We start from the raw sequence: 12,824 nt of genomic DNA, 5'->3' as shown, positions 1-12,824 counted from the left end.
CATAAATTGTCATTATATGCTGATGATGTTATATTGTACATTAGAGATCCTGTAACCTCTATACCGAACATTTTAAAATGCTTGAAAGACTATAGTCTCGTCTCAGGATATCAAGTAAATCATTCAAAATCGGAGGCCATGATGATAAGAGGGATCTGGCCCTCAGAATTATCCAAAATAGTTAATTTCAACTGGTCACCGGAGGGATTTAAATATTTGGGGATCAATATTACTACAGATACTTCCAAATTATATAGAGTAAACTATGGGAGACTATTGGATCAAATCCAAAAGGACCTAGAAAAATGGGAAATCCTACCGCTATCCTTTTTTGGAAGGATGGAAACGGTCAAAATGAATGTTCTCCCGAGAGTGCTGTATTTGTTTAGGTCCCTTCCTGTTTGGATTCCAACAACAAAGTAAAAAAAAATGCAAAAAATGATTTCTACCTTTATTTGGCAAAAAAGAAAAGCCAGAATAAAATTGACGCAGCTGACCAGCGGCAAACCTTACGGAGGTCTTAATCTGCCAAATTTACAACTATATTATTGGGCATCACAAATGTGCGCAACTGTGGACTGGCTAATACAGAACAAAGAAACAACTTGGTTGACACTGGAACAAAGCTCATGTCCTAAGTTTTCTTTACAGGCCCTTGCATTTTGCTCAACTGAAACCTGGAATAAGTACAAGATCACAAATACGTGGATGAAAAGTGCTCAAAAGACTTTAATCACAATTAGAAAAAAGATGAAGGCTCCTCAATCTATATCCAGAGCTTTAAAAATTGTAGATATAATAGACTTCTTACCAGGACAACTTGATTCAAGATTTCGAATGTGGCAAGATAAGAATTTAATTTTTATTGATGACCTATTTGAAGGGGAGATCCTGAAATCATTCGGTCAAATTCAGGAGAAATATGGATTGAATCCATCCGACTTTTACAGATATTTACAGCTGAGAAGTTACCTGATGTCACATGCTGAATGGTCTCTTCTTAAATCACGTCCCACTGAGTTAGAAATGTTCTTTATAAAAGTCACTAAAGAAAAAAAATCTGACAAAACCATATCAAATCTATATAAATGTCTACAGTCATGCATGTCGGGGGGACCTCCTGGGATAAAGGAAAAATGGGAACTAGAAATGAACGTCGTGATTGATGATCAAGAATGGGAGCGGATGTGTGAAAATGGACATAAACTGACTAACAGTCCGATTTGGAAAGAATTTAATTGGAAGGTAATTGTTAGATACTTCAAAACACCATATATTCTTTCAAAATTTGATAAAGCTAAATCAAATCTGTGCTGGAGACAATGCGGACTAATTGGAGATCACACTCATATTTTTTGGGACTGTCCGAAGATTAGAAAATACTGGGTAGGAATTAGTGAGGAAATTTCGAATATTCTACACACTTATATTGAATGGAATCCTCTTGTCTTTGTTCTGGGAATAATCCCAAGTGAAGTGTTGAGTAAAGAAAAAAGATACCTATTTGGAATTCTCGTACTGGTAGCAAAAAAAATGATAACAGTATGTTGGTGTAAGGCTTTGCCCCCCACTGTAAGTCAATGGAAAGAGAGAATGGTGAATGTCTATACAATGGAGAAAATAACAGCAAGTTTAAACATGTCCATGGAGTTGTTTAAGAAAAGGTGGAATCCGTTAATAACATATTTGAAATTGACATAAAAACAGATAGCATCTATGTAAATAACCTGATCGACCCAGTGTAAATGTTTAGCAAATATCTATGTTAGGATAAGGACAAAAGCAATGTGAGGAACACTATGTGTAACATGTTACCTGAACTTCACCAAGTAGTGGAACAGAGACTATCTGGAATTTCAGCTTGCCGAACTGTTCGATTGTTCATGGTTAACCGATTTGTTTGACTTGTACCGGAAATTGATGTTTGTCATCTTTTGTAACAAATACTGGATCTGAAAGCAGAACTAAATAAAATAAACATCTTGTTCAAAAAAATAAATAAAAAAATAAAAATGATCATTGTGTGTGTGTTTATGGTGGTGAGGGGAGAAGACCAGTTCTGCTAATGTGGAGAGACACACCAGCATTATGTCTGGCATCAGGTGGTGCCTTGTGTTGGCTCAGGGGACAGCACAGCGCTACGTCAGCGACAACATCCCCGTACAGTTCGTCAACAAGACAACACTCATCCACACAAGGCAGGAGTGTTCATGTACTGCCTGCACCCTGTCGAGGTCCTCTCATGGTCAGCAGGTCCTGGTGTTTCAACAAAACATGTAGATCAGCTCTAACACAAACTCCAATCCAGTGCTAAGCCGCCTCAAGAACCAGCTATAACCCAATTTGATGATTTTTAGATGGAGCTACCAAAGAAAAGATGCAACAGAGAGTTTGTTTCATTTTACATTCAGTGCATTTCCTGGAACTAATGTAACAAGGAAATTCAAAGGGTAAAAGCAGTTCAGAGGTAAAAGAAAGCACAAATAAGAGTCCATGTTTGCTCAAAGTTATTCCAGTTTTTTTACTGAAGTTTGCTGGCTTTAAAACACGCTGCTCACTGGTTTCCAAACAACATTCTCCTGAATTAGTGTCATATTAGCCATAACAAATTGAACCAAGAAGGCCAAACCAAATACTTTTTATTTTACAAAACTTGGACTGGTCCTCCTTTCCTCAATGGTTCTGAGAAAACCGGGTTACAGTGCTTTCCTGGAAATCCAACAAGTCAGGAACAGACCCTAGTTTCATCAGGTTTCTAAGAGTAAGGACATCCATCCAGCATCCTCGATCTGAGCATGCAACCATTTCACAACTTACAAGACAAAAAAGGGAATCTGGAGCAATTTAGAAAAAGGCGTTTGAACTGAACAATAGTTTAAAACCATAAATACAAACGCTCGGCATAAAAAAATTAGAGCTTGGACCACAAATCAGGAATAATCCATTTTTGATATAATCTTCTTCTTTCAGCTGCTCCCTTCTTCAGGGGTCGCCACAGCAAACTAAGTCACATGAAGACATGCAAATTGTTTTTACGCCAGATGCCCTTCCTGACGCAACCACAGACCACCGAGCTACCACAGTGGAGCAGAGCTGCCATTCAGGGTGCCCAAGGGAGCAGACAGTGGGGGTTAAGGGCCTTGCTCAAGGGCCCAGAGTGGGGCAAATGAGGGTGGAGACAGGTGTGGGTGTTTCACCTTTTCCACCCACATTTTGATGTTGTCAGTCAGGGGAGTCGAATCGGTGACCTTTCGATCACAGGTCCACCTTCTCTAACCTCTGCACCACCACTCCCCCTGATATCTTACTGCTGACAGAAAAAAAATGTTTGCTACACTCATCTGCAGGCCAGAGGTCACTCTGTCAGGGATGAAGATGTTCACATCCTTGATAGAGAGGAATTCTGGTTTGAGAGAGGAGTGAAGGAAGCCATTTTTGTGAAGAGAACCCGTCCATCGTTAAACAGAGACAGAGCTCTCCATGTTCAACTGTCCCCCTCTAACAATGTTATTCTCCCTCAAGCAGCCATCAGGGCACTTACAATCAATCGTTAGGTTGATGGTCCTCCTTTTACATGTGAACAACTAGTTTAGGCTGTGACCAGAATACTGGTTGGTCCACTATGAGAAGGTGCTGCTTATAAGACTGAGTTTGTTGCGGCACCTCAGACAAGAAGTCTTTTGGATAAAAGACGAAACGTTTCAAACAGAAGACCTGATTCCTCCTTGTAAGATTTATCTACCTGGACCATTGAGCATGCATCAGGACAAATCTCAATAATTATTTTTAAGGAAGTTTTTAGTTATTTATGATTGTTCAAACAGACAGCAGCATGATTAGTTTTGGAAGAGAGTTAATAAAAATAAAATAAACAACTGATTAAAAATTTAAAACTAAAACGACAGGACTGGTCGTGATTATAGGAGGAAGAAAGATGAGCTGATAAAAAACTGGGCTTGCTGCTGGGCTCAGCAAACTAATGAACAAAGTTATAAATCCAAATATATTCTTTCAACTTTATGTGCAGTTTTATTTTGTCTGGCTGAAGTTCTGTCTGCATGCAGTACTTATGTTGACAAAACCAAAGATGTTTCTATTATTAGTTACTGTCTACATAAGGAGTGCCCATTACAACTGACCAGTACATTGTGGACTGGTCTCTGGTCAATCGCAAGATCTTTATAAAACAACAAAAAAAAACCCCAAAAAAAACATTTTATTTAATGTTTGGCCTTTTTTATGTCTGCATTCTCTCTACCTACCGTACTGGATGCATTTAAACCATCCTTAAAAGCAGCAACAAAGAAAGGAAAATAAACATCAAAGTTTGTGCTCAATAATCCAGATAGAAAAATCCAACAAAGTTAAGTCAGGTCCTCTGGACGGTTTCTTTTTGTTGAAACGTTTTGTCTTTCATCCAAAGGACTTCATCCTGGCAGGGACCAATGCAGACATGTTCCTGTTTTTAGTTTTCTACATTTGCCTTAGAATCTAGCTGTTTTTTGTTACTTTTCTTTTTTTAGCCATCCTATTTGTTTAAAAATAAAAATAAAAATCTGTATGACTTTTTATAATTGTTTATTGTTGTCGCTGTTGTGCATTGTTGTCATCATTCTTTGTTGAAATCAGGTCTCTCTTGTAAATGAGTCATCAAGGCTCAATGGGATTTACCTGTCTAAATAAAGGTTTAATGAATGAACGACTTCATCAGTCCGAGGAGCCACAACAAACTCAGTCCCACAAGCAGCACACTCACATAGTGGACCAACCAGTTTGATGGTGACAAGAAGGTTTCTGGAGTCCACCCTCTCCCCTGTCGACTCCTCTGAGGCAGCCATGGCCAAAGTGGTTAAACAATCAAAACAAACCAAGTTTGTTGAGGCTCCAAAGGATGAAGGACAAAATGTTTAAACCCCCTCACTCTTGAACCCCACCCTTTCACCACTCAGTTGGTTTCTGTGACACCCTTTCTACCTGTGTTTGGGTCTCCAGGTGGCGCTTCCCTCATCGATGTCACTAGAAGTGTCCTCCACAAGTTCCTCGTCCCTGCCTACAACTCTTCCGCCCACTGATAAGCTCCCAATCAGAGACGTCGCCTGTGTGTCAGATGGAGTGCTGATGACGCCCGTGTCCTCGCCCTCTGCCATCTTGTCAGGTGGTGCGTAACCCCGGTCCGGCAGGCTGCAGCTGTCAACTTCGGCTGCAGCAGGTTCTTGTTTCTGGACGCTGGAGGACGAACTCTTCCCTGAATGGAGCCAAGCTAGGAGAGGACAGGAGAACATCTTGGTATCAGTTTAAGTATTATCACACAAGATGAGTTGAGAACCACAAGTATGTGAAAGAAGCACAGGATGCAGAGTGAAAATTAGGAAAGAGAAGAAAAAGTAAACAAAAGACGTATTTACGTTAGTTTCAACATTTTTCTGTTGACGCACACAAACGTGCAAAGACCAAAAACACCAAACGAGCTGACAGCAAACCCACTTGGGCATGCTAAAATATTTTTATGATGTGCAGATCAACTTACTGTAAACAAACACTTGTAATTACATTTTTAACGTAGTGTTTTAGGTTCAAAAGGAGGCTGGTGTCGCCTCAAACCTCTCATCTCTTCACTGCGAGCTGCTCACGCCTGTGGCTTTGACAGGAACTTATTTAAAGTGTCACTGAGCTCATTGAACTCTAGGTCGAGGGCATAAAAATCAGAGTAGTTTGTTTGGTTTTCTGCAGGCTGGCCAGCATGCGCCTTGTTTTTAAGTATCAGATGTAGGTGAAAACGAGCAAGGGTCTGGACAAGCACCGTGCATCCTGCTGGATGTGTGTGGTCAGATTCGTCCTAATGGTGCAGTCAGTTCCAAGAGATGTGGTGATGATGTGGTGATGACTCACAGGGCGGTCCTCCCAGCTCCTTCCCAGCAGCTGCTGAATCATGCCAGTTACAGCCACGGCTGTTGCACAGAAAAATGCAAAGAGGTGCACGAGCACCCACACAAACTTCACCGCCTTCTCCAATGTGCTTTGAAAAAAACACAAACTTCTGATAAATGTAAACAGTTTAGTGATTTGCTTCTTGACATTAACTGACCATCCAGGGTAAAACTTCTGCTGAAAGCTTGTCTCAAAAAATAAAGAAATCCTGCACTGTCACATTTCCACCGACATGCTGCATCAAAGGCTCTGAAGCTGCAGATTCCCAATATGTACATAACGTTAAATAGCTTTGCTGTCAATGTAATAAGATCAAAGTATGGGTTTTTTTTCTGCTCAACTTCCAAATATTCTGCAGTATTTCGATATTTGCATTCACACAGAATAAAAAAAAAATCATGTTTGATGAAAAAGGCTTAAATAACTTTACTAAATGCCCACATACACGCATCAAAATGTTACTTTCAAAACATGCAATTTACCTCATATGGTGTTCAAACTGTAAACAGATGTTCAAAATACAAGATTTTTGGCACTTTTCATCGCTCGTTTAAAGTTTGGAATCTTACCAAGCTTTATAAATTCATCTACAAGGCTAAAACACACATATATGTATAGTGTTCTATTTCGTATAGGCTTCGCCCTTTAAGGCTGTCGCTGGTGGGTTTTATCCCGTCACGCAAAGCGTCGCACTGAAAAATTTAGTCCACACCCACCTGTTGTGTGGGCCCCACCCGGTCCGTATAAGTTCCGTTGAGAGCGGGTAATCGGCTCCCATTTTTCTTCAGCAAGCAATTAGCACTGATCTTCCAACAGCGCGATGTCCAGCACCAACACCATCCACCTGTGCCCGTCCTGCAAGACCGGCTACATGCTGTGCTTTGACTGGCACCTGCGAAGGATGCCTGGGTCCCCGCCACGCCGACCTCGCCTCCTCCTGCCGCCTCTGTGACCTCCTCCCCCTTGAGAGGCAGAGGCGAGTAGCCTTGTTTAAGGCTAACATCGAGGAGTGCCTCTCTGTGGCGGGGGACTGTTTGCTGGACGACGCCATCGACTTTTTTGACGCCGGGTCTCGGAGCGAATCAGACGGTTCCTCCGGGACACACGACATCAGCAGCAGCCCCGCTGCTCATTCCCTCCCGAAGAGCGTAGTGTTGGAACGGGAGTGGCCAAGCGGATGCTCACCCCTCCTGGGCCTTTCCGCATCAGCGACCACACCGTTCCCAGCCGTCGGTGCCCTCCTCTCAGAGCTACCCGGCATAATCCAGGAGGCGGCTGACACGAAGGGACTTTCCGTCCCTCTCCTCTCCCCGCCCAGATCGGATGATCTAGTGGGAAGGTTTGGCTCCATCCCGGTTCGCCGCCCTGACCCCATCTGGCCTCGTTTCCCAGCAGTGACGTCCTACTGGAACGAGGCTGCAGCTGGACCTGGTAAATTGAGAGCACCCGTCTCCACCTTTGCGCCCATCACCAGAGTGGAGGGGTTTACTGAGTGGAATTTTCCCTCGGTACCTCCCCTGGAGCCAAGCCTGGCGGAAGCTCTTGGAGCAAAAGTGTCCAGGTTGGACCAGCGTCCAGTTCCTCAGGGAAAGCACAACCAGACAGTGATGTCACTCTCCAACTGAGCACACCAGTGTGCATTCCAGGCGGCCGCAGCAAACAACAATGTCGTACAGGCATACAGCATCTCAAAGAGGATGGAGGAAACAGACCTGCCTGAAGAGATAAAGAGCTTACTCTGCAAGGCATCTGACGTCATCCTCAACCTGTGTGCCTCCTCTGCTGTCTCCCTGTCTTGCATCGCCGCCCGGATGACAATGATCCAGAGGTCCACCTGGCTTCGACACACACCCTCCCTGCCAGAGAAACTGCAGAAGGACCTGCTGGAGGGCCCCATCACGACGGACGCGCTGTTCGGAGCCAATTTCAAGGCCATGCTGGAAAAATCGAAGAAGTCGGAGGAGGTGTCGAAGACTGTGAACCACCTGATGAAGTCGCACTCCTCCTCCCCCCCACCCCCGCCCGCTGGAAGGATTATCGCGGCCAGAGGCAGCAGCAGAGATGCTCCACAGCTGCAGCAGCATCCTCATGCCTCGCTCCGCCGCCAGCCCCTCCCGCCAGAGAACAGTCCTTCTCATCCTGGCAACCAGCGTTTCAACAGGCGCCGCCCTGGAACAACCAGCTGCAGGGCTCACGGGGGAGAAGATTTAAGAAATGACTCCTTGCGGAGGATGTGTGTGTATGCAATGATGACACAAGTTTTGAAATAAAATGAAAACATCATTCAGAGAATAAAGTGTCTGATTTTAGCCTGACTGTCAGTTCGAATGATCTCATAGCGGCTTCTCTTCACACATCCAGTGCCAGAGCCAGTGCCCTCAAAACAGGTTTTTAAAAGTCAACGCAGCTTGAGAAAACACACAGAATGCTCACTTGACAGCAGCAAAAAATGAATGTTTTCAGCAGACCGAGCCCAGGAGAAAACCTCGCTCTCAGACCAGGGTGTTTTCTGCCCCTTCTGACCGCAGCGGAGACAAACGCGTTTCCTCACGGCAGCTGCAGCCTCCACCCAAACGACGCCACACTGCTGAAGGTGCGCACGCCTCTTTTCGGCGCACGTGAGTTCACATCAACCCTGATGCGAGCCCACAGCCTAAGCGCAGCGCGAAAGCGCCTCCAGGGCCCTTTCGAAAAGGCCTCGCCTTGGGTCGCTCGGAGTACGTCTCTGCAGCACATGACGGCGGTGGAGGCCCTGACTTGGCAGGCGTCCATAAAAGACATGACACAACACAAAAACGCGTGCCCACTCCCAGAGCGTTACGCAGAGTGGCAGCGAGCATGCTCCCTGAACAGCTGGATGAACAGTCTTATCAGCTAGGGTTACACGCTGCAGTTCACAGCTCAACCCCACCGTTCAGAGGGATTATAGAGATGGTTCTGTCATCTTCAGAACAGATCTCATCCCTTCATGCAGAAGTTCAGGAACTACTGGTAAAAATATAATTTCCAGGGTTCCCAATGGAGAGGAAAACACGGGGTTTTACTCACGTTACTTCCTGGTTCCGAAACGGACCGGAGGGATGAGACCCATCTTAGATTTATCCATTTTCAACAAGTCGATCATGGAGAGACAGTTTCACATGTTGACAACCAGACAGCTGTTGAACAACATTCACAACTGGTTTACCTCCATCGATCTCAAAGATGCTCATTTTCACATTCCATTCATTCCAAAGCACAGAAAGTTCCTGCGCTTCTCCTTCCAAGGGACCCAGTACAAATACAACAGGCTTCCGTTCGGTTACTCCCTTGTACCACGCACGTTTTCAAAATGCGTGGAGACGGCCCTGCAGCCGCTACACAGACCAGGGATGAGAATACTTTTTTACCTAGACGATCTGCTGTTGCTGACCCGATCCAGGCAGGAAGTAGCTGCGCTAACCAAAGCGCTGACATCACACCTGTTAAATCTCAGCTTTGCCACAAACTGGGAGAAGAGCTCAATTCTCCTGGCCCAGATGATTGTTTATTTGGGAGTGGAGCTAAACTCTGTCACTATGAGGGCCCGTGTATCACAAACGAGAGCCGAAACTCTAAAAGACCAGCTCCGCCACGTAAAGCCCGGCAGAGTAGTGACAGCTGTCTCCGTCATGAAACTGTTAGGAACAATGTCGTCAGCTCACGCGGTGGTCCCGCTGGGCTTACTTCACATGAGACGTCTCCAGAGGTGGTTCGCTCGTCTGCGCATAGATCCAGTAAGGCAGAAGAGGCGGATGATTTCTGTGCCCCCCTACGTGGGAACCGACCTGAAACATTGGGGAAATCCTCTCACACTGTCGGGGGGAGTCCCTTTCAGCAGACCTACATCACACGTCTCAGTTTTCACAGACGCGTCCCTGTCAAGTTGGGGAGGAACGCGCCTATCACGGGCAGTGGGGGCGCTGTGGCCAGCTCACACATCAGCTCACATAAATATTTTGGAATGTCGCACGATTTTGAATGTGATTCAACTTTTTGCTCCTACGTTGCAGAATCAGCACGTTCTGATTCACACAGACAACAAAGTAAACGCTGCTTACATAAACCGGCAGGGGGCGTGCGCTCAGCCCAAATGTTACACATTGCGAGACAGCTGCTGTGTTGGGCACACAAAAACCTGCTCTTCCTCAAAGCAGTGTACATCCCCAGCGTCCTGAACAGAGGAGCGGACATAATGTCCAGGGGCAGTCTGCGCCACGGGGATTGGAGTTTCCATCCCGAGCTGATTTCTCAGATTTGGGAGAAATTTGGCAGAGCAGAAGTGGACCTATTTGTCACACAGGAAAACGCCCAGTGTCAACTATGGTTCTCACTGAGCCCACGGGACGATCCACCGTTAAGAGTGGACGCGTTTGCCCACAATCCGTGGCCCAAAATGCTCCTTTACACTTTTCCCCCAGTCTCTCTAATAACACGGTTTCTGAACAGAGTTCAGGAGGAAGAACTGTCTGCCATTCTGATAGCCCCCGAGCGCGTGAGCGCCCCGTGGTTTCCAATCCTGCGACATCTGTTATCGGGTCATCCGTGGAAACTGCCGTGGAGGGACAATGCTCTCCTCCAGGTGGGAGGAGCGATCAGGAGCCACCCAGTAATAGGCCAGCATCTTTGGGTCTGGCCGCTGAGCGGATCCGCTTAGAGAAAATGGGTCTCTCTCAAGAAGTAGTCAGAATTCACATGCTGCCTCCACCACTGCGCTGAACACATCAAAGTGGACAGTTTTTCCAACGCTGGTGTACGGAAAAAAGTGTAGAGGCCATCTCATGTCCACTAGGTGGTGTGCTGTCCTTTCTGCAGCAGCTGATGGACAGAAATCTGGCATTCAGCACAATTAAAACGTATGCTGCAGCCATCTCTTCCTGTCATGAAGGCTTCGGTGACAGAACAGTTTTTAATCACCCGCTGATGAAGCGTTTTCTAAAAGGTGTTCGGAGACATAGCCGGTGTCACATCCACTAGCTCCACAGTGGGACTTAACAATGGTTTTGCGAGCCCTGATCAAACCTCCTTTCGAGTCGTTATATCAGATTTCGATTAAATTCTTGTCACTTAAAACAGCCTTGCTGTTGGCTTTGACATCTGCAAAGAGTGAGTGATTTATCTGCCCTCTCTGTTGCTCCGTCATGCCTCAGGATTCAGGCTGATGGCAGTTCAGCAGATCTGAGACCTAACCCAGCGCTCATGCCTAAAAACATCACAAGCTCATTTAAATCGAGAATGATAATGTTGGAGGTTTTTTTCCCCTCCTCCCCACAAATCAGAAGAAGCATCTTTTCATCTTCTCTGCCCTGTGCATGCGTTGGCATGTTACGTAGCATGCACGGCCACACTGCGTCAGACTCAACATTTGTTTGTGCATTATAGAGACGCCTCTGCAGGTCGCCCGTTATCCACCCAGCGCCTGTCATACTGGCTGTGTGAGGCCATTTCTGAAGCTTACAGAGCATCAGGTTTAGAGCCCCCTGACAACCTCAGGGCGCACTCGACCAGAGGAATCACATCTTCAACAGCCTTGCATAATGGCATGACAATGCAGGATATTTGCACTGCAGCCGCATGGTCATCGCCCTGCTCATTTATTCGCTTCTATCTGCGTGATGTGTCGGCTCCTTCTATGACGCATTCTGTCCTTGGTGCCTTAACAGAATGAATCTCATTGTTTTTCATGGAACTTCATTTAAATTCACATCTGACTGCATGCAATTACAGTGTGAGATATTTGCTATCAGTCACAAGTTTGTGACTGTTCGTTTTTGTTCTAATGTCACTAATCAGTTCATGACTACCGTTACCAATCAATTCATTTGATTACTAGTCAGTTCATTTATTATGAATCTGTTCACCGTTTTTTTTTTCAGCCTCTCCCCTTTTCCTGTCGAGAACTTTTCTCTCCGGGGCACCCATGTACACGGAATGCGTAAATTACGCAGCGCGCGTCTGTACGTGGTGCGCGTAATTACGCAGCGCGTATTTACGCACATGGAGAGCTGAGTGATAAAATGTTTTTTGGTGCAAGCGTGCACTTCATACGGTGTTCGAATGGACCCAGTGAGGCAGAGACTACATCCTGCTTCGCCTTTAACCCACCAGCGACAGCCTTAAAGGGTGAAGCCTATACGAAATAGAACGTTGGTTACAAACTGTAACCTCAGATTCTATGAGTATAGGCGTAGCCCTTTAAGCTCTGGGCCTCACTGGCTCCTAAATGGCTGAAGAAAAAAGCTATTTGGGAGCCGATTACCCGCTCTCAACGTAATTTATACGGACCGGGTGGGGCCCACACGACAGGTGGGCGTGGACTAAATTTTTCAGTGTGACGCTTTGCGTGACGGGATAAAACCCACCAGCGACAGCCTTAAAGGGCGAAGCCTATACTCATAGAATCTGGGGTTACAGTACGCAACAAACGCTTTAAAGTGAGGTTCTGTAGAAACATTATGAACAAGAATATCTTACCTGCTGCAGAGATTAATCAAGATTCAACTGACAAACTAAAGGCAAGGTCAAGACTAAAGTGGGGTAGACAACTCATATTTCATAAGTTTCACAGCGGTTTATGTGAAAATTATTTTATAAACTTTGACATTGTTGTCTATTTCTCATTAAACAATGATTCTAGCAGAAATACTATGATATTCGTGCTGGAAGGGCCCCAAGCTGCACTGAGAGCCCTTCAGCTGTGATTTGCACCTGCAGGATGTATTAGTTCTTTCCAAGTTACATGTAAAGGAAATTAACAGCAGTGTAAAGGTGTGTGTGTGTATCTATCTATCTATCTATCTATCTATCTATCTATCTATCTATCTATCTATCTATCTATCTATCTATCTATCTATCTATCTATCTATCTATCTATCTAT

At 45.2% G+C, this 12,824-nt stretch overlaps 1 protein-coding gene across 1 annotated transcript in view; it reads right to left on the bottom strand.

Annotated features, from left to right (window-relative positions):
• Positions 1-4,970: 4,970 nt before the first annotated feature.
• cobl (cordon-bleu WH2 repeat protein) overlaps positions 4,971-12,824 on the bottom strand; it is a gene marked incomplete in the record, with an annotated part of 51,416 nt that continues 43,562 nt past the window's right edge. Inside the window, 1 exon segment of the mRNA XM_037677267.1 lies at positions 4,971-5,260. Coding sequence (XP_037533195.1) covers positions 4,971-5,260 — 290 coding nt within the window.

This window comes from Nematolebias whitei, chromosome 5, assembly GCF_014905685.2.
Source record: "Nematolebias whitei isolate Nwh7 chromosome 5, NemWhi1, whole genome shotgun sequence".
NCBI classification, from domain to species: domain Eukaryota; kingdom Metazoa; phylum Chordata; class Actinopteri; order Cyprinodontiformes; family Rivulidae; genus Nematolebias; species Nematolebias whitei.
This window is presented reverse-complemented; position numbering and strand designations above follow the sequence as displayed.